Source organism: Halyomorpha halys, unplaced genomic scaffold (assembly GCF_000696795.3).
Source record: "Halyomorpha halys isolate HHAL.00 unplaced genomic scaffold, Hhal_1.1 Scaffold58.1, whole genome shotgun sequence".
Classification (NCBI taxonomy): Eukaryota; Metazoa; Arthropoda; class Insecta; order Hemiptera; family Pentatomidae; genus Halyomorpha; species Halyomorpha halys.
This window is the reverse complement of record NW_027110919.1, coordinates 1,158,728-1,186,322: the sequence shown is the minus strand read 5'-3', so window position 1 is coordinate 1,186,322 and position 27,595 is coordinate 1,158,728. Positions and strand designations below refer to the sequence as shown.

The 27,595-nt window shown below is 31.5% G+C and overlaps 1 protein-coding gene across 3 annotated transcripts in view; it reads left to right on the top strand.

The window, feature by feature from the left end:
- The window catches only part of Sarm (sterile alpha and armadillo motif), a 265,336-nt gene that overhangs the window by 31,752 nt on the left and 205,989 nt on the right, over nt 1-27,595 (top strand). For 2 of the 3 annotated variants that reach the window (XR_001344971.3, XM_014438457.3), the window contains exon 2: nt 10,739-10,786. Coding sequence is in view for 2 of the 3 variants with exons in the window: in XM_014438457.3 (XP_014293943.1) it covers nt 10,739-10,786 (48 nt within the window). In the remaining variant the exon portion in view is untranslated. Of the gene's footprint in view, nt 1-10,738; nt 10,787-25,621; nt 25,772-27,595 lie in introns of those variants that run through there. The other variant, XM_014438460.3, reaches the window with a different exon arrangement.

Here is a 27,595-nt window from a genome sequence, read left to right as displayed (position 1 = left end):
GAGAGAGAGAGAGAGAGAGAGAGATTCATCCATGCTGCCCAAATACATCTGGTTACAAACATACATCCATTATACAGCAGACTAATCAATCCGTGATCGGACATATATAAATTACATATATTTACATGATATAATAAAAAAGAAAGAAAACAATTTTTTTTTCCTACAGTTTCCTTTTACAATCAATTCCAGTCTACACACTAAGTATAAATATTTCAATCCATTCATTTTTTCTTGTCCCTTCTATTTCACCATTTCACAATTTTTATTTCATTTGATCGACAAATTCAATCTCCCGAATTCCCCCTCTCAGATCCTCTCCAGTGACCCGTTAAACAAATTCAACATTAAACAGCAATGTGATATCAAACCAGAGAAATAATAGTCACAGTAGTAGATCAGTTTACAGCAAAATAAATAAATACATTTTACCAAAGCAAATCTAATACATAATTTTAAAGGAAAATGTAATGAAAATTCGGTTAAAAGAAATACTTGACTGAACAAATAAGTTAAAACACAAAAATCGGCTGGTCCACGTATTAAAATAAATAAATAAAATAATGAATAATCTCAGAGCTAATTCGCATGCAGGTGATGATGTGTGATCCCCAATTAATTTGTGAGTTCTGAAATTATTATTTTTTTCTTGTGGACCTCTAAAGGAGGAAATTCCTACGGATTTTCATTTTGGCGTGCAAGATCCTTCTCGAGGCCAACCTTTGTTTTTATATCTTTGCCGTAACTAATTCATGGATGCACTACAATATAAGAAATCTACTCAGGAAAAGTTGACTCGAACTAAGAAATGTACAGGAAAAAGTTTCGGATCGTGATTGTTCGAATTATAAAACAATATAAGAAATCAAAGACGCAGTGTTTTTCCATTACCTTCCCGCTTCCTACACGTGCTATAATTAGCGATAATAATTCTTATCATTATTTTACGCAATAATTTACCTAAGTTGAACGTTCGAAAAGTATTTATTACTTTTATTTCCAGGACTTTGGTACCTTTTTATGTAGAAAATAATAAAATAATAGTTTCATTACTGATTTTGAAGAATTTACACGATAATTTGATGCCATACCATTTAAGATTTTGATTTTTTTTTCTTTGGCGAAATATTGCATAATTTGTCTTGATTTTATAATTTCATTTATTCCTCGTTTATCAAATCATGTGATTCTACATCGATGTGGTTCTATCCTTCTATTCAATAATCTACTCAATTTCGGTTTCCGAACATCGTCGTGTGTGTGGGTCAAATCAGGAGTGCATGAATCTCCAATTCGGCCATTATAATCGTCATTATTTGTTTTGATTATATTTTAAAATTCAAAAAACTAGTAAATAATGCAAAGTAATAACCAGATATTTATGTCCAATTGTCAGTCAAGGAACAAAATTACTAATACTCATATACTGAGATATTGGAACTGAACATAATTTTCATGACATATTGGTCAGTCGATGAAATATATCTTATTTTGAAATATTGTTAGTAACTAATATCAGTATAATTGCAAAAAAGTATTCTATACCACAGTTGAATTGTAAAACATTAAATATATATTCAATAACGAGTATAACAAAATAAAACGTTTTAACCGACCCGGCCATAATCTAGAAAAATCTATAAGTAACTACTTAATTATGAGAGATAGTTGACCGTGGATGATGAATGAGGAGAAGATGGTTGGGGGTGCGGTCAATGAAAAACACAAATAAGTACGATTAACTTATTATAAGTAACTACTTTTAATACAAACTTATTATTAACAATATGATTAGCATACTTTAATTTTAGTTTCACAGCTATAATAAAAAATAAAATTTGCAGGATTGTAATTACGGTTGTTAATTATAATTAATTGTGGTTTTAAAATTGTTGATAATTTTGTAATAAAAACTGTTACTTAGTTTTGGATTGGCTGAAACGTTGAACATTTAATATGAATTAATGTAGGTTTGAAACTACACAGATATATTTTGTCATAATTGAATAAAACGACTAGTCTCGAACAAAATATATATTTATGGGGCAAGGTGTCTCTGATAGGGAATTGGGTTCGAATCCGGCTGTGGCAGACAATTATTTTCTGTTTCACTGTAGCCGTGAGTCAGTTTTGTTCGGGGTCCACCCTACATTTTTATCATTAATTGGGTACAAATCTGGTGGCCGAACGTGATTCTGATCAAATTAACTCCTTGCACAAACGTTGGTCTAGTATCCATACTTTCTTACGAAGAACTGCATCCCTGACTCTTTATGGGTTATAGTGATACAAAATTAATTTTTTTCTTTAATATATAAAATACATCAATGAAATATATATCTTTTATATTCGCCAAGTTAAATAAGCTGTATCTTTGCTAATGGCCATTATCACCCAAGAATTAAAAAAAAATGATAAAACCTTTTGGTTATCAACGCCTATGTTGTGATTAAGTTACAAACACACACACACACGTTGCTTAAAACACACGTCGAAAGTGGCAAAAGGAAGACTTTTAATATCTATATTCATATTTTTCTCTTTTTTTTTTTTTTAATATTAGAGTTTGGAATAGTAATTCCAAAACACTTTATTTTTTGTCACAATCTTTATAGATGACCAATATTGTGGGGATACGATCGGCCACCATTTTCAAATAAACGGTGAAATTTTTATTTTTCACTATGAGAGGTAATCTTCAAAATGATGGTTCTTTCATTACATTTGATGAAGTGTTAATGTAGGTTTGATTTTGGAGATCCTCAGGACCGATTTTTAATGCCAGGATGATGTAGTTAGGTGAAGACTAACTTGCAAATTTATTTTGCTTTTGCATGGAATTATTCATCGTTGACTGTATTCATCATGAGGGAGTTTCTGATTGTGTTAATCATTATTTACATAGCTATATTTTTTAATATTAAAATTAGCGAATAAGTCCATCTAAAGTTTGAAGGGAATAAAATCCAAGTTCCAAACAGCACTTAAATTGGAAGAATAACTAAATCCCATTTTGGAATAAACCGGTACAGGTAGGCGGAGATAACTCAGCAGCGGACCCAATATCACTCTGTCGCCGTCCTTAACACCCACATCTTTAGTCTGCTAGCGTAATTGTTTTCAGAGATAGTACTCTGAGGCGCCAGGAACATTCATGTTGCTAAAACCCTTCCGTCAGGAATGGCTTTTGCCTATCTTAAGCTTAAATGATTTTATATATAATTTTTCTCAATTCTAATTTGGCATATGTTATTTTATCACAAAATCTGATTAGAAACGCCTGATATATTTCCTAAACCAAACAAGTAATTGCTAGTTTACTTAAATAGTAATACATCTGACAAAAAAAATGTTTTGGTTTTATTGCTAAAATGGACGTGTTCTAAAGATATTACTGTAGATAATGGTTTCTTTCCCTACTACGGTCCTTCTAAAGACTGTCCCACAGACAGTTGGGCCAAATTTTGACAACAGTCTATAGAATACGTCGAGTTCAAAACATATTTTTGTAAGATGTATAGGGTGTTTTTTTGAGCCCGATAGAACTTGAAATTGTAAAAAATAACACAAAAAATTAAATTGTAATCAAAAATTTTTTTTATTCGAAAGATCAATACGTGACATTAACATTTGAAAATGATTTCGGGCATATGGGCACCGCGGCTGTTCTTGACGAAGCGCATTCTGGACGTCCAATTTTGGGCCACTTTTTCGAGCACTGCTGGCCGTATGTCACGAATAACACGAACAATGCTGGCCTCCAAGGCGTCAATTGTTGCTGGTTTATCAGCATAAACCAGTGTCTTCACGTAGCCCCACAGGAAATAATCGAGAGGTGTCAAATCGCACGACCATATGCGGCAATTTTGCTTATTAACAAACCCGTTAAGCCAAAAATGCGCCTCATCGCTGAACACAATTTTACAGAATGCGCTTCGTCAAGAACAGCCGCGGTGCCCATATGCCCGAAATCATTTTCAAATGTTAATGTCACGTATTGATCTTTTGAATAAAAAAAAAAATTTGATTACAATTTAATTTTTTGTGTTATTTTTTACAATTTCAAGTTCTATCGGGCTTAAAAAAACACCCTTTACTACTGTTCAAAGCAGTGATATTTTTCAAAATAGTATTTGTTCTACGATTTAAGCTCTGGATTGATTCGCTCCTTTTTCACACTTTTTAACCACTGTCATCATAATTTAATGGATGTATAATACATGCAGGACTCAATATCAATGCCATCGAGAGATGTATTATGATGATCATTATATTTGTTGTGTATGATTTCCTCAACCGCACCGCCGTTTCTTCATTTGGATAGATGACCTTCTAAGAAGGTTTTTTTCCTTTCCTTAAAGAATCACTCTTATTGTTTTTAAAAACTTCTTATTCTTCATAACATGGAAATGATTATTTTGAATATATTATAATCTTATCTTATCATTTCTAGCATAGTTAAATTACTTATTCATATTGGAATATGTTATATTTTTAAAACAAGAAATTGTACATTAAAATAAATGCTGTTTTGATCAATGTTTCTTGCTGATCAAATAATTATTTTACAAATTAATGTTATGTAATTAAAAAAAATCTTTAGATAATGTGGGAAAATTTCGAAATGTCAACGAGGATGCGGTATTCCATCTGTGGAACTGACATTTCATAAATCCCGTCCCAGAGAGAAATGCTTTATTCGGCTATGCTGCCAAAATATCGGGCTGCAACACACACGCATGGTTGAATATATTTACACTACCATATATTAACGAATACACCCTCCCCCCCCCCAAAAAAAAATTCTCCTTTATCTTTTTTCAACTATAAACTAAATTCAATGAACTTCAAATATTATTTTTTGTTAATATTTTTATTTTCTTAATATAAATATATTTTTCCTCATTCTTTTGGCACAAAGTTATAATACATTTTCTTATTCATTATTTCTCTTTTTTTTTTGGTTCTCATCTCTATATATGCTATTCTCTCTCTTTCTTCCTCTTTTCCGTCCCTCTCTTTTCCAATGATCTGCTACACTTATTCAATCCGTCACACAAATGCAATGGAAATTAAAAGAAATTATCAATAAATAGAAATAAACCAAAAATAAAATAGCTAAAGCAGTTGAAAAATTAAAGAAAAAAGTTATACAAAAACTAATAAATAAATTAAAATTGATATTTGCATCAGATATATTAATACTATTTAATGAGTATACAGAAAAAATTATTTAGATAGTTTAATTTATAGTTATTGTGATATTACTAGATTGTTCCGTATCTGTGAGCCACTGAGAGCAAAAGTGATGTTATTCTTGTCTCGTCGAAATAATTTTTTATAAAATACTAATAATATTATTAGTTAGTGCATTAACATCAAATAAATTTAAATATTTGCATTTGCTAACAACTGATTAGTTTTTAAAGAATATCATTATATCTGCCTACAAACATTATATAACTATCCTTAAGATATTTTATACCTCAAAATTCAATCATTGACTTACTCCACTTTTCCACTCAACAGCTCGAGTTAACGGTCCGTTTATATTTTGAAATGTAAAATATGCGGAATCGTGAAGTAAGGCGAATGAAAAATAGATATCTCATCCGCTACCGAGAGCGGAGAGAAATCAAATGAGAAATGAGATGCTTTTAAGATGGCTAAGAAAATACGTCAACTTGGTACCTTAGGGACTGACATTCTTTGGATATAAGAATATTAATCTCTAAACATAACTTCAGAACAACTCTCTTAGGAAGTGGCAAATATAGTTCGTTAGCCACTATATACTCTCTTGAGAGATAAAATATGATTTTTTTTTTCAAATGATTAAAATAACTTGAGTATCACTTTTTGTAGATTGCTAGGACGTTCTGTGGTACAGAAATATTATTAAAAATTTATTACCTGTAATCCCAAAATGTCAAATGATAAAAATAAATTATTCGAAATGTATAGCTTTTATTGAACATATATTTAATACGTAGTACGAGATCGTGTGGACTTATTCAGAGTGATTCCTTCTTCATTTGTCAAAAAAAGAAAACTTTGTGATCCGCACACTAATGCCAGCACTATACTATACTCAGAAGACCACAATGCTATCATATAAAATGCCTTCGGTAATAGAATGCCCTTGCCTTGAATTTGTTTTGTTTTCTTACTTATTTTTCGCGTTGCAAGAAAAAGAGAAAATGCTCTTAGACTCGATAGTGTAACTTAACCGAAAACCAGGATCATAGCTGGGGAGGAGGGACCCATAGTCGTTCAGGTGCTGACATTCCAGCCTGGAAAAGGCGATGAACTCAAAATTCTCATAAAATTATTAATAATTATAAAGGTGCTTTATTAGTTATTATGACTATTTAATTGGAAAAAAAAATATATTAATTTATTTTTATTTCTGGCGAGGGTGGGGGTAGGGCAGTTCTCTCCCTCTACTCTCCGCTGGGTATGCCCATGAACCCATGCGTTGAGGGGAGTGATGTTATTAAAACGTACATGTATCGGACCTAGTTTCAGGGAAGTATCTCAACCTCAAGCACGAATAAATGGAAACATCCCATCCTGTTTCCACTCCTCAATCCGAAGATTTCAGGATTTGACGCCGACCATTACAGGCCCATTAGTCTCCTACCTCATCTCGCTAAGGTATACGAAAATATCATCCTGTTCAAGTACCTTTGGGAATTCTGTGATGAACACTCCGTTATACCTTAGAGTAGACCGGCTTTGAGGCTCACACGTGTACAAACACCTTCTGATGAAGCTCCAGAATGAAGTGAACTCCATCATCAATCGGAACCATGCTACGGCCATGATCTCCATAGATTGTACAAAGGCATTCGATTCTGTGTCTCACGGTATTTTATGCTCATAGACCTTAAATTTTCGGAGCAACTCTACGGTGTCAAAGCATCGTTCGTCGACAACAGGACAATCTATGTGCAGGTTCGAGATGAGCTAATCCGTTCCATCCCACTGACATGCGAGGGCAGTTCTACCGCCAGTGCTATTTTCAATCTATACCGCTGATGTGCTTGGTGAACATTACAAACTAGCTGCAGTCGCCGTCTTTGCCGACGACATCTACAGCAGCAGTATGAACCCCATACATGCACTAGAGCGGGCCGAAGCAATCTGCAAGGAGATTGTTCAACGACTGGGTAATTTAAATATCACCATGAGCCCAACTAAGACAGACTGCGTCGTGTTCGCTCAGCAACAACACAAGCGATCGACTCTCCCGAAGTCACTCAAGCTGGACGACACCATCTTCTCCCCTTCAAACTCCATAGTTTATCTGGGTGTGAAGCTGGACCGTCATCTTAAATTCTCCACCCACCTCTACCAGAAAATAAGAATAGTAAGGTCTTACAGACTAAACAACTTCCTCACAACACCAGCGCTCTCTCTGCGGCTTAAACTGAAGATCTACAAGAGCATTCTGAGGCACTTCTATGCGCGGCACCACTCTTCACGTACCTATCTGACAGCATGCTCAATGATCAACTCCTCAATCTATCCACAGTGCCAAAGTTCATTTGTCGGAGGCATGTCAAGTTCTTTGACTCCCTCAAATCTCTGACCTATCCACTCTTTCGAACACTGACACCAGCGCCCCCTCCAGTGCGTTGGCAAGACCTACTTCACCGTAGCCTATGAAATCCGCCAGTGAAAGAGACACATAAAAGTCTTTAGTTTTAGTACGCCAATGAAATGGGGTGTGCTCCAACACCTCACACAAATCAGAAATGTACCACCAGCACTTATTATTATATAAAATCTGTCATTCCTTAGAATGGAGTTCTGTTCTAGTAAAAAGAACTAGCGCAGTTAAACATTTATTTAATATTATACTTGTTTTATTTTATTTTGTTTATTTATTTTTAGGGGTTTGTAAAAAAAAAAAAGTTTCAAATAATGCCTGTTTGAGTACTTCATAACAACAATGGAACTACGTGATTCATCAGGTTTTTAATGCCTCGGGTGTAATAGGTAGTTTAGTTTTCTAGGTGGTTTTGTGTGGAGATATGTCAATGCTTAAATGTACGGATGTATTTATATCAATATAAAAAACAATTGAAATAGTTTTCTTAATTTTCAACATTTTTTGTGACTGCAGATTTATATGCAAAGAGCACAATTGTCGTTAGCAGGGATGTCCATTTTATAGAATTCCTCTATAAATATGATTTTACTATTTTATTTGAATGAGGGATACTCAGTGTTAAAAAAAAAGTTTAAAAGTTACGTACAGAAATGTCCTAAGTTTGGGAAAAACTTACTTTTTTCTAATTTTCTAATTACTTTTCTAGCTTGTAAGTACTAAATTTTTAGATCTTGTTCAAAAACAATCTTTAATAAAACATATTCTACACACGTGTTAATTATCGATAGGCACTGGATACTAAAAGAATTGAGTCATAAAAACTATTCATGCACTCATTATTGTTCAAGCGACGGACCTAAATTAGGCAAGGAGGTCAAACAACCGAAATCCCAATTCCAAATTAAGCCATCTCCAAGATTAATATATTTATCTAATGAGGTCGATAGCAGGATATTGGATCTAGGGAAATTATCAATTATCAATTGGTCGATTTCTGTTACAGGTTTCTTCAAAAGAGAATAATGAAGTGTTTGGTAAGGTAAACATCTTATGAGGATGGTTGATGTGACCCATTTTTAGGAAAGATGGAAGGTTATAGACAAACGATGCGTTTACAACATAATTAATTGTAATTATTAGAACTTGCCGTACAAAAACGTTTGAGAAACTACTACTAACTACAAACTACGAACTAGAACTTTGTGGGAATATAGGACAATTATATACGAGAATAAACTCATAGGCGCAGAATAATTCTTTAATATTGTTCAGCTTGGTATATTTTTTTTTAATTTATACTGTTCAAGAATGTTAGAATTTATATTAAAGTTTACATTTGTTAAGATTGTAAATGGATTTTTTTTCTTTCTAGTTTCCAATAATTTGCAACCGGGTTAGTACTTACAAAGAGATGATAGTCTCTTTAATCTAGAAAGGCAAGACCTTGATTGAAAACAGATGGATCCATGTTCCCAAATATGAATCTCTGACATATTTCGCTTACAGGGCTTCAACATTATTTTTTATGACATAATGTTCCTTGTTAATAAATATATATTATCATAATATTATTGTTATTGTTCTCTATTAATATAATATAGAACGATTTCTTCAATTCTGTATTTCAGAAAAATGTATTAATTAAAAATTCTAACTATGTTGTTAGCCAAAAATCATAAAAATTATAAATTACAGAACGAAGAAGTGTTATAAAGTCTGGCCTTCAAACACATTAAATATAACTGACATTTATTTGACAAACGGAGGTCAAAACAAATTATGACCGTAATATTAAACAAAAGTGGCGCCGCGGACGGTCATAAAATATATTTTTGCATGATTTTTTTTTTAAGGTACGTTTCTACGGTGATAATTGCAGCTACTATGATCGCAGCACATGTGGCAGTACTATCGTAACAATCGGGTTTTACGTTATAATTGACAAAATGTGTTAGCGACAGATAACTGTAATATTTAGACGCCTCTACATAAATTTTGCATCTTGTAATCTTAATTTATATTTTTTCTGAAACTTCTTAAAGTTATTGAACTATTCAATTAATAGTGTCAATGATTCCTCAAATTTATATTTATTTCGAGTTTTTTTTTTAATTTTATTTTATTTAGGTTTCGATTCTTTAGTAATTAGTTAATAACTCAGTATTTTTCAATTTTTTTTAGATATCTTATGATTCATCGAGGAATGTTTAGTTGATTTGTAATTTATTTTATTTTTTTTATAAAACGTTTTAATTAGCAGTAATTCATAGACAGGTTTTTTTATTTTTGTTTTGTATTTTACTTTCTGTTAGTTAATTTCTACCTAAACTAATGCTTGTAGATTGTCTTTTAAGTAATTTATTCTTTATTATTTTTTTATATTTTAAATTTACTCTAAGTTAATTTACTTTTATTTAGTACGCTAAGATTTTTTATTTTTAATAGACCTTTTTAATTGTTTTGTATTTTTTTTTTATTTACTACCATGTAGAGGTAGTTGGCCTGGTAAATAAAAAATGTGTAGGTGTAGACTGTAACAGATGTAAATAAAAAAAAATCATATTACATCGAACTCTTATATAACTTAAAAACTGTATATTTCTTGTCTGCGTGACAGTTTATGTTTGTTGTATTTAAACATCAGTTTTATCATTCATTCGCCAAGTTGAACCATCAGCGAGGTTAGGATTATTGTCGGCGTGAAGACACACTGTCTCACTATTGTGACAGCACTACCATAATAAGAAACTGTCATAATATACATGAACCTTTATTTAATATTTGGATTTGATAGAGGTATGATGATTCTATGAGAGAGGTAGAAGGTTTTTTTTCTTTACCTGAATTCATTAATTTCTTTTTCGGTTGCTATGTCTTTGAGGAATATATTTTTCTAGGTTAATTAATGTAGTAAATTAATAGTATTGTAATTTTAATTATTGGTGTAATCTACTATGGAAACAACTAAATTAATATTCCTTTATTTCATCACGCTATAAAATAGTTTTATCTTTTTCGTAACAACTGTGTATCTTAGTTTATCAGCTATAGTAAACAATTTTATTATGAAGGTTGTGCAGTATCATTTCTGGCATAATGATGAAATCGTATATGTTTCAGAGTAAATGGGCTTTTCAACCTGCTCAGAGTATAGACTTAGGAATGAAGGTAAGAAAATTATTTATAAACCTTATAAATATTTTTTTTTTCATTTTTGTTAAATTACTTTTAATTTTTATTTATGTTTTTTAGTTTTCAGAAACATTTTTATTGGTATCCGAAAAGAGAATTATTTTATTTTTATTTTTATATGAATTTCGTGGAACTGTTCGAACCATCATATTTTATTTAAGGATGGTATTTGTAACATTTATTTTTCATTTAGGTTATATAATGCAACAGCGTTTTCGTGCTAAGTCTTCTTGTTAAATACATTTTCTTATTTGATAAGAGTTACCCTTTAGGGATCAAGAATTATGAACGCAGTTGTTTTATAAATTAACCATGAGAGTTCGTTAAGATGAAGTTTAGTGAGTTATAAAGATAATCTTGCAAACTGTTCACTCAGGTTGCATCTTTAGAAATCTACGGATTTCTCTTTAGATTTTAGACGGTAATATGCCCAGTTTGAGACAGTAACTTTTTCGCTAAAATATACAAACCGGACTCTAATGATTTTGATTAAACTCGGTATATCAGTGTGAAATTAGGTGTGGATGGTTCTGACTTCCGAAATTATCACTTCGGATGAAGTTTATCAGAGGCTGAAGAATGAAAAAAAAATGATAAATGATTAAATTATTAAAAAATTAAAGAAAGGCGAAACTTGAGCAGGTAAAATGCAAGAAAAGGCATCTTAAGAAAAATTAAAAGATATGAGTAGTGATTAAAAATAGGCAATAAGAAATTCTAACTTGTGGGAGGGAATGCGAATCCATCTCTGCGAAGTTGGCCCCATCCTCTACACATTTTATTTTATTTTTTTAATTCATTATAAAAGAATTATCTTCACAACTATAATAAAGTCTGTCAGGACATACGGAATTGAGCATTGAGTCTCCACTAAGCCTTCATATTCCTCTCATATCAAATCCTTACAACCCAAAATCCTCAATTTTCTCTACTTTGTTTCAAATTAAGTCATGCACAAAGACCTTAATGTTCCATATGTAACCGATCTAGCCCGAAGCAGATATCATTCTTTCCACTACAAACTCCCTAACTACCCAAATCCAATAGTTTCTAACCTTGCTTCCTCTTCCATTCCTGACAATCCTCCGAGGCGCCTGAAAAGAATATTGCTCTGAGACCTTCTAATGTAAAAACTTTATTAGAATTCTACCACTGGGTGAATTTCTCTATACGCCTGTATCACTAAGTTCTCAGTTATTTCATGAAATAGTTCTGTTGTTTGAGGAATGGAAATTACAAATTATCTTAATTATTATTAAAAAATTAAACGGAAATGTTCTCTAAATTATATAGATATACTACATATTCGGTGTATATTGTATGCAATCTTGTCTTATAGTCGCTCTCTTTACAATGCTATAATGAATTCAGCCCTTATTTTATTATTATTATATCCTTATTATTATTATTATATACCTGTCGATTTGTGTGTTTTAAATTATTTATTTATTAAATTTTATTTTATTAGTATTATTATTTTTATTTATTTGTATATATTTTTTTAAACCTATTTATCCATTGAAGTGTTTCTTGTAACCGGCTTTTTATTATATTTTCTTTTGAATCTAAGTGTTAGTCTTGTTCTCGTAAAATGTATCTATTTGTTGGTTTTTGGTAAACTGATCTACTGCTGTGACTATGAATGATGGTCTGATATTGTGACTATTATTGATTTTCACATTGTCGTTTATAGTGAATTTGTTTGGAGGGTCACTGAAGAGGATCTAGGAGGAAGAATTCAGGAGAGCGAATTTGTTGATCGGGTGAATTAAAAATTGTGAAATAGTGAAATTGAAGGAACAGAAAAGGGAAAGAAATGAGGAATGAATTGAAATATTTGTATTTGGTGTACAAACCGAAATTGATTGTAAAAGGAAACTGTAGTGAAAATTTTTTCTTTCTATTTTATTTTTAATTAATTATACCATGTAATTATATGTAATCTATGTATGTCTGATTACGGATTGATAAGTATGCTGTATGATATAGCAACCTGATATATTTGGGCAGCATAGATGAATAAAGTATTTCTCTCTTTCTCTCTCTATTATTCAAATACAATATGATTGTACTAAACTGGCAAATTAGCGGTTTGAAATAAACTGGGATACTTGTTTGAGAAGATCCGATGCGCGTCTTTAATCTATTCCAAGTGAGAGGTTGTGTTGTGAAACTCTGTTTCCCAAGGCTACAAGTCTGAAAAGATATAATTTTTCTATGTTTACCTCTGTCTAAAGGTATGCATTAATGGGCCAAGATTACTTTGTTTTGTTTACAAATATTTTATATTTACCAAGAAATAAAAAATATAGAAATCCTTACTGCATTCTGATTTTTTCTATGAATTATGGATAAGAATTCAGATAATTGTTAATTTAAATTCAAATCATCGATCGACCATCTGTTGGAAAATGTATAGAGGAAATCGTGAGTATAAAAGAGTCTTTACATTCACCAAAATATTTACGAAATTAAGATTTTTTTTTTTTAAGTTAAGATCAATTGGACCTAAAAACCCTACCCTACCCTGATCTTTATTTTAACATATTAAAGCCTAGTTAATCGAAAAACTCACGTTAAATGGAGAAACATTTCCTTTTTTTAGCATGTTAAAACGATATAACATATAACATGTTTGAGAGTCTTTTACTAGGTCTGCTAAATGGATAATGACGTCACGCAACAGAACAGCTGTTTTATAACTAATAAAGAAATGGATAACAGTAATAATAATGTAATGAAAGTTGTCATTTAGTTCATCTTGGTTCTCTTCCTCACAAGTTATAAGATGAACAAGGCACTCAGTGGCCAAACTTTCACCCAACATCCACTTTAGGCATTTTTTAATAAATTACTTTAATCAAAACTTAGAAGTAAACAATAACATGAAGTTTTGGAAGGAAAGGTTATAAAACAAGTTACTCAGAAAATCTGCTAGGAGCTCTCTGCATTTAACATGACCTTAAATAGGTTTGCTAATTATCCTATACTTATAACATTTAGCATGGTAAAAAATTTTACATTCAACACAACATTATGCATACCCCTCCTGTATAACTCCCTTGTAAATCGTTTAACTTGTCCCCCTGGGTCACAGCATGCGGCCAAAGATACTCCAAAGTCTAACGTGCCGCAAAAAAAAAAAAAAAAAAAGAAGAAGAAAAATCAATTTATTTTGCTGATGTAGTTCATGTAAAATATATTTAAATTAATTATTCATTTTTTACACATAAAAATAAAATAAATGTAAACTATTATTTGAAATTGGAAACTAATTTTAATGTTTTAATTCCAATTTTATCCCCCACGTTGTTTATTAAAGATAATAGGTAGTAGTTTGCAGAAAGATGTGATTCACAAAGTTTTACACTCATCATTTGAAGTAAAAAAATTGAAAATTGTTACATTGACGTGGTGTGCTGTATATGTTCGAACACCACTGCATTGATATAGATTATGAAGCGAGTTCTAGGATGTTCACGCGATCTTCTTCTATATTTACTTATTAATTTTTATTACATAAATGACCTTCAAGAATTATCACTATCTCCCTACTTGGTCAAAATTGAGTTAATATTTTAATTAGTTCAAGATTAACTTATTATATTTAAATTATAAAGCATAAAAATAAAATTTACATTAAGAAATAGAGAGAGAAAAAATAATAAAAACACCTAAATTTATATAAATAGAAAACTAATATATTTTTTCTTCTGAAGACTAACTGAAAACTAATATACTTTTCTAAATTCTACACCGAGTTTCTGAAAAAAACAATTTCTTATTTTCTTGATCTTTTATTTGTCAATTTTTCTTAGAAATGTAGCTTCGTCTTGAAGTATATTCCTCTATAATATATTTATCTAGTACAATTATTAAACTTAGACAGTATATAAGTTTTTTTTCTATACAAGCTCGTGGAGTTTCATACACCCACATGTGTTCTGTCGCGAAATTACTCAGTTCTTATCTCAATATATACCTAGTGTTTTGACCAAATAGTCCCTATCTGGTTTATTGGGGAGTAATGTGACTTTATCCTTATTAAAGGATCGACTTTAAGTAATCCATTTCAGAAGGGGTTGATTGAAGATAAAAAAAAAAGATTTAAAGTATAGATGTTGTGAAAAAGATAAATGATTTGGGAAGAGGGTAGGCCGAAAAGTACATATACATAATAATTAGTGAGTTAGAACGAATTTAGATTTTGGGAAGTGATATAGCTGAAATAAGATGATGATAATGATGCGGCACCATTTCGTGTTAGAAGATGAAGTAGATGATTTGCTTACTTGCTGTGAGCCCCAAATGAGATGAGTCACCTAGTATGTGATCTGTGCTGCTGGTGCTGATTTCAGGTTGTAGGGTCGGCAGACCACCGGGTTGTGTGCCTCCTGGGCCATGATCTATTGTCTCTTCTCAGAGACATCCTTAGCCAAGGGCTGTCTGTTAGTTGCTAACTAAGTTAGTACAGCCCAGAGGTTCACGGAGTGTCCGCAGGTTCAAACAGTAAGGAATTAGTCCCCCAAATCATCTCTGGTTGGCCTTTTTCTCTATTGGTGGCGCTAATGGTAGTAATTTCCTGGGTCTTTCACCCAATGAAAGTGACCCCTCTATCTTATTCTCCTCCAAACCTGAACCATCAGGTCCGTGGACTGAACACCTAGGTCACACAAACTGTTGAGTAAATGTCCTTAAAATATAGATATTAAAGTATTTAAGGTGCATGACTTTTTGACTTTTCTTTTTCATTCAGTAATCAACATTCTTTCAATATTATACTACCTACAACACAAAAATATTTAATAGAACATTTTTTAAAGTAGAGTAAATTTTCTAAACTATGAGCCATAATAGATCTATTTACACTGATTAGTCCACAAGATGTAGTTTTCCAAATTACGAAAAATCAGCATTTTGTGAATTTATTTTGATGAATATCTATGACCAATTAAGATTTAGTTGAACCTTAAATACAATATCTACTTTTTAATGACATTCCTAATTGTTGTATAACTCTGATAAAAAATAACCAATAATGTTTTTACTTAAAAATGAATTTTTTGTAACTTCTAGAAGAGCTTTTAATCCCCCTAACGGTGATTGGCAGATTGAACAATTTTGACTCTAAACTGGTCACTCTAATCACAACCTGATCACTTTAAAGGTTTTCTCCTCTGGGAGCTATAATAAATGCGTTCATTATAGTGGTGAAGTGTTTACAGCCTTTAATCAATTAAGAAGTTTGTCAAAGGATAAGCTGACAGGAGAATTGAGAGGTCTGGAATCGCGTGACCTGAGCTTGGTGAATGTAATTGAACTAATAGCTTGGCATGCTAAAGTGTTGGGCCGGATTGCGTACGCGTCACTTAAAAAGTAATCAGGCTGAGAGTTCGGAGTCTACTAAAACGTAAATGGGAGAATTTTGTTTGGTAGATGTGGAATGTTCATCTATCCTTTTTGGTTCGGAAGTGTTTGTTGGCCTGTGTTGTCGGTGTTCCGGTTCGTTATTTATTAATGTTATTGTTCTGTAAGAATAAAATTAACAAATATACGGAGGACTCATCTAGGTTGGGACAATACCACTCGCAGGAAGTTTGAGGACCTTACGGTACCCGGACCGGTAGCGACCCATCAAGCTGATGCTCTGATTGATTTAGTGGTGCAAAGGAGCAAAGAGACTAGGTGGTGCAAACAGGTTGGTGGGCGCGGGGGCGCCAAGTCAACGACCCGGGGCCAGTTGGCAGCGACGCTATGCACATACAGGATCCCAGCTGACAGGCGGCACAGTTCCCTCCTTCTTGCCTCTAGTCCTTGTGCTCTATTTATCTGGGCAGATTTAATTGAATCCTTTACCGAATCCTTTTGACCCACTTTTATATATTTCGCTTAAGTTGTAGACATTTATATGGGCCCGTTCAAATAAATATGTTAAATTCATTCAAGGTCTGTCAGCATCACTACTACATCGCGAACTACAATTAGAGTCAATTGATGATTTAATTAAAAAAATCCAGTTACAATTACCAACAGTTAAGGGTGCAGTGGCTTACACAGTAGTCTAAAGCCCATCACTTGGACATTTATAGCAAGACATTCTGCTATAAACTCTATGTCAATTTTGTTTATTATTATTTATTTTTCTTTCTTGTCTCTTAAATTATCGTTTGAGTCAGTTATTTATTTTATTAATTCTATAAATATCATTGGTTTTTTTTCTTCTCATATTACAATCTAAAATCCTTCGTAAAATTCTCAATGCTCCTTACTTTGTCACAAATAAAATCATACATAAAGACCTTAATATGTCCTATACTGCCTAACCATGGTTGGGGGTCAAAGTTTTTCATTTTGTGGGACCGCCACTCAATGAAAAAAGTCAACTCCCAGACCGGATTCGAACCGACACCGCCAATAGACTTCAAATTGGTAGGACTGTGTCTTAACCACTGAGCTACGGGCGGCTAAGTATGTACAGTTGTAAATAGCAATAAATACATTTTTTTAAAAAATTTCTTTCATTCTTTAATTACATAAATATTATTGTTTTATTTACTAATTTAACTTTTTATAAATTGATCCTTATTATTTCTAATTGTTTAATGGTTATAGCATTGTAAATAGTTTCTTTTCCATGATAGTTTACTTGCCCCCCTCATTATCAAATAATAAAAGAACTAACAAAATGTTCACTGTAATTATGTAAGGCCCAATATATAGAACTAGTAATAAAAATATAAGCAGGAGATGTCTTGCTTATCTATTGTGGCCATCTGTTGCAGTATTTTATTAGAAAGTTGAGATGGGATTGTGATATCCCATCTAGGCTATTTTAATCTCACATGTTTTTATCTTTGTTAAATTTTTAATACATACTATGTTTTTATTCTAAATTCCATATGTTGTTTTGTTTTTTCATAACCCCTATTTCTGAATTTCATGTATGGTTTTTAGCATGAATATATATTCTAGTCCTGCACTGTTTCTTCTGTAGTGGCCTATATTTTAAGGAGTTTTTGACTTGTATTTTTGTTGTAGTGGGCGATCTTCGAATTTTATAATGTGCTGGGGCACACATTAATTTTGAAATTTAAACTAAAAAAAAAAAAAAAACTTATTCCCTAAATTGGTACGTCGTTTCTGACTTTTTATCAGGTTCTTTGCCAACGCACCGGAGGGGGCGCTGGTGTAGGGGTCCTGAACAGTGGATTTCTTTGGTGCCGTACAGAGTCAAAAAAACTTTATATGCCTGCGTTGAATGAACTCAGGCACAGTTAGTAGTTCGAAGAGCTCGTGTAGATGATCTGGCTTCATCTTCTTCAGCGATGTTGGCAGCACAATCTTCCGCAACACTGTATCTTGGAAGCGTTGTGGATTGCCCTGTGTCCCTTCTCTGAGATGGGTGAAGAGTGGAGCACCATATAGAAGTGCTGGTCTCAAAATGCTTTTATAAATTCGGAGTTTGAGCCTTAGTGAGAGTACTGGTGATGATAAAAGTTGGTGTAACCGGTATGATCTGAGACGGACTCGTTTGGTCTTCATGTAGCAATGACCTGACGATACGTATTCATATGTTAACTTAGTTCTTATTGTTTTCTTTAAATTAATTTTGTCAGGATAGGAACCGTATCTAGAGTCGTCTGATCCTGAAAGACCGCAAATTCCACTTTTTTATTTTCCTCTAGAATATTATCATAACTAATACAGTCCACTCTAATTTTTCTTTAGCATACCCTAACTAAAAGCACTATAACTGTTGCCCATTGTCTGATTTCCTCATAAACTTCATCTTCGGGTTCCCTAGTATAGGCGTTCTCATGTCTCCTGCTGGTATAACGATTTGAAGTCGCTTTATTATTGGAACAGCAGTACCCTCTTGGTGTTTTTCTTTTCTAAGTCTCTAAAACTAAAAACCTACCTAGATCCTCGATATTATCATTCTACGTCCATCTACTCTTTACTAAATACAAGATCTCAACGAATTGATTTTTATAAACCCTCTTTTAGAACTACCTTCAGTAAATCCTTCTTTATTCTTTTGTAGTCTCCTTCTAGAATTCTCTCCCATCTCTAGTCGCCTAACAACCTCCTTTCTCTTCTTTAAACTACACCTAGTTTATGATCAACCGCCGATCTGTATAATAATTATAGCTACAACATTAACACTACTATGTTTATAGTAAGACTAGAAGTGGCTCATTCCTGTGGAATATCACGTTTTAAAGCAAATTCTGTCCTGGCTAATAAAAATACTTAACATGAGTTGTACCCGCTTGCTGAAACAATGTTATTTAAAGCTACTGCAGCTAGCCAGTAACAACCTACTGAGCTTGCAATATGACTGGATAACACAGATTAGAAAAATATTGGAGAGCTTCGGAATGTATGACCCGATATTTCTTAATGATCTAGTAGGTATAAAAATTAGAATGAGGGAGAGTATTGATAGATATAGGGAATTCTTCAAGGATAAAGACCGCTTGTTATTACGAAAATCTACCTATAAACCGTGGTACGGTAGGGTCTTAATTAAAACGGATGTTCCTCAAAACTACCTGAAAATCAGCTGCTCTATAACTCACTTGAGAATAAATTCCCAACTACGACTCTCAAGTAAATATGCAATTACTCACATAAGTTGTACCCGCTGGCTGAAACAATGTTATTTAAAGCTACTGCAGCTAGCCAGTAACAACCTACTGAGCTTGCTATATGACTGGATAACACAGATTAGAAAAATATTGGAGAGCTTCGGAATGTATGACCCGATACTTCTTTATGATCCAGTAAGTATAAAAATTAGAATGAGCGAGATTTTTGATAGATATAGGGAATTCGTCAAGGATAAAGACCTCTTGTTATTACGAAAATCAACCTATAAACCTTGGTACGGTAGGGTCTTAATTAAAACGGATACTCCTCAAAACTACCTATAACTCACTTGAGAATAAATTCCCAACTACGACTCTCAAGTAAATATGCAATTACTCTAAGTGTTGGTCCATACAAATATTCTTTGGCCTCACAAAAGCTTTGTCCAGTTTGTGATGGAACGGTACTGGGGGATTGTTTTCATTTTTTGACAAATTCCCTACGTATTATGAGAACCGAATCCTAGCAATGTTAACCACAATCAGTTGTATGAATTTCTTTCTTTACCCTCAGGATTATATCTTCAACTTTTTTTTATATGTGTGACACAGAACCTTTTCCTAACGTCACATTAGGATGTATAGCTTCTTTTTTTTTATTTTTATTAAATATGAAGTGTATGTATTCTTACGAATGTAGATAGCCTTGCCTAGCTTGGGTATATTGTTTGTTAGTAGTTTGTATAAACGATTTTTAACTCACCATTTATGTAAAATTATTGCAATTATTTATTTTATGTGTTTTACAGGCTAACTCTATTTGTACTGGGGTTGCCCCATAAAAAAATTAATAAATTATTATTATTAAACATTAACACTACTATATAATTTTAAATGTAATTTAAATTTCGAGCTTCTGTAAATATTTTGCCAAATAAATGGTCATTAAGTCTGAACTATGTAATTAATCTTAAGGGATTTTAATCCAAAATAAAATTATCCTTTTTAGTTCATTTCTTTGTAGGATTCGCACATTATACCGACCTTGCAGCCCTGGCTTTAAAGAGATTTAATTCTCACTCTTTTTTAAATATTTATTTGGAGATTTGCTTAACCGAAAGATTAAGTGGAATTGAGGGTTTTTTGCTTAACGATTTGAGTCCAAATAACTCGGTTTTGAGCCTTTGGTTAAATATTATAAAATTTACCTGACGTACTACTTTTAACCAGTTGGTGCTTCGTGAAAATATTTCCACCCGTGTTTACCTCTCACATTCTTATGGTTTACTCTGTCTTTTTTTTCACATTACTTATTTCGATGATATATCTTAGAAATCTTAATCTCGATGGTTCATGGAGATTTCTTTCTGATGGATGTGCTCACAACACCCACCATTCAGTAAGATTCCTATCAGTTCCTTCGTAAAAGATTATACCCCGTTCAATTTTATATCTACTATAATTTACTTTAACAAGTTCTACAAAGTTGTTTAAATATTACATTAATTTTTTTTTTAAATGTTTATTACTTTGATTTAAGGAAAAAATATATATATATATTTTTTAAATAAATAAATTGTGAAGTATGTAATTTAATATAATAATAGTATATCCTTTCTTAATATAAGATTTATATTGATAAATCTCTTTTTCCCCTGAGAACATTTCCGTTTTTTTATTTAATATTACGTTTTTAAATTAACACTTATTTTTACTGAAAAATGTATTCTTTTTGATATAAATAAATGTTCTTAAAGATAATTTGATAATTAGATTGATCATTGACGTCGTTTACTAGAAAGAAGCAAACGTTATTAGAATGCTTTAGATCTAATATTGCACTACGTCTGTTTTATAATAATGAATAAATAATTATTTTTAATTATTGAATATTTTAAAAATTAGGATGGGTAAGGAAGTATTGTCTATTGAAAACGTTATTATTTATGAATTCCCAAAACTATACAAATGCCAAGCACTATACAATTGTCATGTTAGGGCCTGGAATTACAGGTATGGAAGTAAATTTTTTTTACCATCGAATATAAAAATTTAAAAAATGTATTATTTAAATATGTAGTTTGAGTTTTATACGAACTATTCTGCCGATAAACTAAAGTTCTTGCGATTGGTAGAGTAAAAGATTAACAATAGATAGTCCTATTTAAAAACTTGAAAAATATAAATTCCTTTTTTTATTAAAAGTTAATGTATCCATTTCTTAAAAATACGTTTTTCCTACATATTAAAATTATACATGTAAAACATACGGTTTATCTTAAAATTTAAATTCTTCTCCCAAATTGGTGTTATAAATCAACATTTACAATAAAAATTTAACTTAACTGCGTGAGGTGATCCCAAAATAATTATTTAATCAAACCCCTTCAAAACTGGAAAACTCCTCATGTAACTCTGGTAAAAGATTTCGGACCACAGCAAACTTATTTAAATTTAAAAAAAATTTTTAACTGTATATTACAAACTTTTCTTTTTCAAAAAGGAATCTAAAGGAACGATATTGAAAAATAAGAATTATTTATGTGACATGTCTCAGGAATGATGGTAAAGTGGAAATAATTATTATTCCTAATTCTATATATATAATTCTTCTACTCCTACGTATTATAATTATAATGGTATTTTTTAGGACTATATGATATTTTACTAAACAATATTTGTATGTATTATGATGATATGTATAATATGATGTTATACAGTTGTAGTATCACAATTGTGTCCTTGATTCCCACTCATAAGGTCTGATTAACGATAACACGGCATAAATTGGCCACTATGTCAACTGCGATATTTCCGTATTACTATTAATGGTGTTTCTATATTTGGAATGCTTTCTTCCGCCCACTTTTTGATAAACCATTTACCCACAAAAATGGTAGCAATTAATCAAACAAGTATGGTACGTTCCAAGCCATCTGAAGAAATCTTAGGCAATCAATCAGATCTACCGTTTTGGAGATGTCCTTACTTTTTAAATGTTGTTATTGTGATATTTCTATTGCGCATTTCTACCCACGCACTATATCGTTTATATTCAATTATTTTAATGGACATTCTCCATTGTTATGAAATGAATCAATAGAAGAGTATTTGTTTTTTCTTCCCACGGTCGTGAATCACCTGTACTAGAAGTAACCTTGCTAACATGAAATGCATAATCGCAGTAAATCCTCCTTGGTTCATAAGAAATAGCCAATTGCATCGCGAATTACAAGTGGAGTCAATAGAGGATTATATCAAAAAACGGGTCATGAAGTTCCACTCCCAGTTGCCGACAGTGAAAGGAGCAGTGACCTACAACCTGGGAAACCCAACCTCAACCCGAAGACTGAAGCCCAGACTGCTGCAGGACATTCTTTTATAAATTTTTAATAAATATAAAATTAATTCATAGTCACACTACCTCTATTTACATATTATTATTATTTATTTTATTTATTCATTATTATTTTTTTTTCTCTTTTCTTCTCTCTTCCCTTTTTCAAATTAACTTGTTTCTTTTTATTATTAGAAGACAATTGTTTGTTTTATTTAAGTGTGCCAATATCATTATTTTTTGTTATTAATTTTACTTTCCTCTTTTATTAAGAGGCATTATTCTTATCTATTTATTTTATTATTATTTTTTTCTTTGACTAAGAACATTGTATGTAGTTACGTGTGTCATTTGTATGACTATACCCCCTCATAATCAACTGTTAAAACATATATATAATATAAGTTATTTCAACCATGTTAGGCCCACCAGGCCGATCTGGTATAAAAAGAAAATTATAAAAATGAAATGCATAATTAGAAAATACGTTAAGAAAACATCGTGAAAGAGCTATGGAATCAATTGAGATCTTTAAGAACTGAAAAGATTCTGAATATTGAAATTATTTGGAATAAACTCTTCAATAATGATTTTTATGATAAATAAATAAACTTGCTCTAATTTAACAGAATAACATTATCTTATGTTTTTATGGTAAATTTTACAATGTAAAAACAAGTTATAATAAAGTCCATAAAGTGTAACACAATAACAGTGCTGTTATAATAGCAGTACTGTTGATTATTTTCATCGTAAGAGATAACATGGAACCATTGACGTTAATAGCTTCGCGTTGACAGCGTGGAACACTTGGTGGTTGTGAAATCGCGTAAAGATTGTGGAGAAAAGTTAACCTGCTGATTAGTTGTCTCAAACTATATTGCTGGACTGCTTATTCTCGATATATAAAGGTGACTGATTGTTCAATGATGAATCTTACAATTATTCAATTTCCATCAGTGGTTATTAAGTATCAGTTTTAGTTATTAATCTTTTTCTTAGCCGAAATTCCGAAAATGTGACTGCAGATAACTTTTTTTAAAATTTATTTATTGACATTTACAACTTTATATAAAATACAAGAAGTAAATTTGACGTGTGACCATAATGGTATGATACAGGCATGTCGAGAAACTACCCATTGGTAGTACCGTAATCGGATAACTTTTTATTTATTTAATGTGATTTACAACTGTACAAATAATAAATACAATAAGTAAATATGTTGTATGTCTCATGTAGACTTGAAAATCCTGGGAAGGAACCACCCATTGGTGGTACTTAAAACATTAATTTAAATTAGAAGGTCCTCTGGTCATCTTCTTTTCAGACGCCTCGGAGGATTATCAGGGATTGTTAACACTGGAAATTGGAATTTCTTTGTTCCAGTAAATCTGTTCTCATTTGTATTTCTAATTCACCCGATATTTTGCTTATTGTCTAGTTGTATTTATTTTTTTAGCTTTCTTTCAATAGCATAGTAAACCAATTAAAAATATATATTTCTGTTATATTATATTATATTTCAAAACGATAACATCGGTCTTTGAAAACCCGAGCGAAAATTTCCAACGTCAAATATTGAAGAAATTATGATTTTCCCAAACGTTTTATTATCCTGCCCCAAAGGAGACATTTCTGTAATCTTAAAAGACTATATTTATAAAAAATAATTTCACGAAAATGTTTATTAATGTAGATTTCCTGTTTCTACAAACCTAGTTAACACTTACGTGATCGTTTCTCGTTGCGGAATGCCTCTCTAATACAATACACTTCATTGTCGTATTTCTTGTTTTTATTTGTCTCCCAATTATCAGGTAGGGGGGGGGGGGTAGGAGGTCGTTCTTCTCTTCTCTCAATTTCTTTCTCATTTAGTGAGTCGCTTCCCCACTAAGTTGTTTTTTCTTGCTCTAACTCAACCGAGATTTTCTGGATTTACTCTGCTTTCATGTATTTCTTTTGAATAAGAATCCAGGAACAAGAAAGGAGATGATTCACCATATCACATAAACTACAAGTGATAAAAACACGGTTGGAGATACCGCAAGAATAAGATTAAATTTATTTAATTTCCTTATTATTATTACTTCATTATATTTAATACCAACGTATTTCTATAATATTTATTTAAACATTGTAGTTTTGCAAAAATAAATTTCCTCTTGTTTTTTGTTTATTAATATTGATGCATTTTTGTTATCCAATTTATTATTTTTATTATGTTTTTTACTTCCATTTTTAGCGTCTGTTATATTATTCTAAAGAGACTTATATCAGAATAAATAAACATTATTATTATTATTATTATTATGAAATGGAAAAGAAGATTTTGTAGTACATTTAGGGTAGAAGAAAGGACGGGGAAGGCTCTGGAACAGAAGAGGAACATTAAAGTATAGGAGTACATCACACCCCTATATATGATGTTCCATTTTTTAATATCTCGATTATGAAAAAAGTTGTTTTATATTACTATAAAAAATAACGAGTCATTTATTTTCTATCAATCGATCATTAATATTTATAAATAAAGTCGCTACTCATATTATTGCACTAGATGCAACATGCTCAGAGGAGAGTAATTAATACAACAGGACATTTTTTAATATTGGATTTATAAGTAATAATGATTTTAAAAAACAAATCTTGAAGTTTAACCTTAGCTAAAATTGACCAAAACTCAAATTAATTATGAGATCGTAATTTTTAGATATTTTTTTTTCCAGGAAACAAATGTAATCTGCTTTAAATCAGAATGATGATATTTTAAAATGCAATATTTATAGCTCTGCTATTACTCATACTATCTCCAATAACCTATGCCTTACCCCCAACATACCGTATTGATAAACAAGGCTCGATAGATGTATAAAATATTTAAATATTGACTGGAGGGGATTGATCGTATTGGTCCAGAAGCTGACCAATGACAAAGGAGCGACAGTGGCGCTCCAATCCCGCTCTGCAGTCTGATCAGCGATGCCGTCCCTTCCGGCCGCGAGGAGGAGGGCCGTCTTCAACAAACCTTCAGTAAGTCACAACAATATTTTGGTTTGTCTGTCTCGGTTTGTTGCTGGCCTATAGGGAAGATATATTGTTCGTTGGAGGTTTCAATGCACGTTGATCTTGAGAGGGGACCAAGGTCGATAGCAACAAAATAACCCATACCTTCATTTAGGTTAGGCTCAGGACTCCTTTAAATTAATCTATTACTGAAGTGATTTTAATTAATATTGTAATAAAATGTTGGGATTGCAATAAAAATGTCATTATTCTTTTAATTAGTATTAAACCAAGCTTAAATATTTATTGTTTTTAATAAGTTTGTCTAGGTGTAATTAATTTTATTATTGAAAAGAAAAAAAACACGATCAAGCTATAAAACATTTATTTATTTATTTTAGGCCTGTCTCTTAATCCAGAATAATAAATACTATTCAATCATATTTTAAAACTGCAGAAATAAAAATGTTTCTTGAGTAAACATTTTGCACAGATATCGAGGTTTTTATCGCTATTGAAGGAAAACATGCCTGATATTATCATCGGTTGGATTGGAACGATATCCTGTCATTAATTTTGCAACGTTAAAATCATTTGTCTCAGAGTAAACAAATGATTTGATTGTCGGATACCCACAATGATCTTGAAGCGGATACTAAAGATTGAATAATAACCGCAATCATAAAATAGTTATTTCTACAACTGTAAATTAAATAAATTGGATTTTTTTTTTTTTTTTTTTTAAACTTTCTTACAATGCAATGTCACTTTTTCTCTTATGTTGTTCATTTATTTTTCATATTGAGATAATATAGTTAAATTATAATAATAATATAAAAGTAAATTAAGTAATAACAATTCTATAATTTCATTTTATACTTCATTGGTTAAAATAAAATGACAATAATATGTTATTAATTATGTAAACAACTGTAACATAATTATGTCAAATAAAATAATGATATTAAGCAGGCACTGTTAAGTAATAAAATTACTTCTTTTATCGAAAGAAAATGAATACTAATTGGGATTTCCAAAACCAAACTGGCCAAGTTGAGTTTGGACTGGTTTCTTTGGCAGATAGCTTAATTTAGCCTAATTATAAAAATATTTGGTTTAACTTTAAAGGTTGTATGTAATCTTTCAAGTAAAGTGAATCTCAATTATTGCTTGCATATTCAGTACCTTATGAAAACGAATATAATCATATAAAGCACTAATTATTACCAGATCTATAAACATCTTAACATAAACATTTACAAAGTAAAGTTAAATAGTATTGTGCCCCCATCGAAGGCTTACGTAATGGTATTTCCAGGTTTTACTGGCCCCAAAATTAATATTTACTTATTATTTTATTTATAAATGATTTGTTTATTTTATCATGATATAAATCGGCAAACCGTTATCTAGTTGTATAATTACCTGCCTAGTTAGTACAAGCAAGTCAATGTTTGTATATAAAACTGACTTCACCATTGTATGTTTGCCAGGCTTGCCTATAAACAGGAAAGGGATACCTGAAACTATTTTGCATTATAAATATAACCTGTTAGCTAACGGAAATTAAAAAAATATTTTAATTCTTTATAACTAACTTAGAGTATGTGAAGATATCCTTGAGTGAGATTTTGTTTTGATTAGCGGAACATCTGTAACGGTAGCCAAGGCCCCGTTTAAAAATCTTATACAAAAGAAAACTTAGTATGCATTGTGCAAAACTTGAATGCACTCAGATTACACACTTCTCGCTCTGTGTTTGCATTGACGATCGACACTTACCTTCGGTCAGGTAGAGATGTTTTCAAGTAGTTAAAAGGAATGCAATTCGCTTCCTTTAAAATCCCTTGT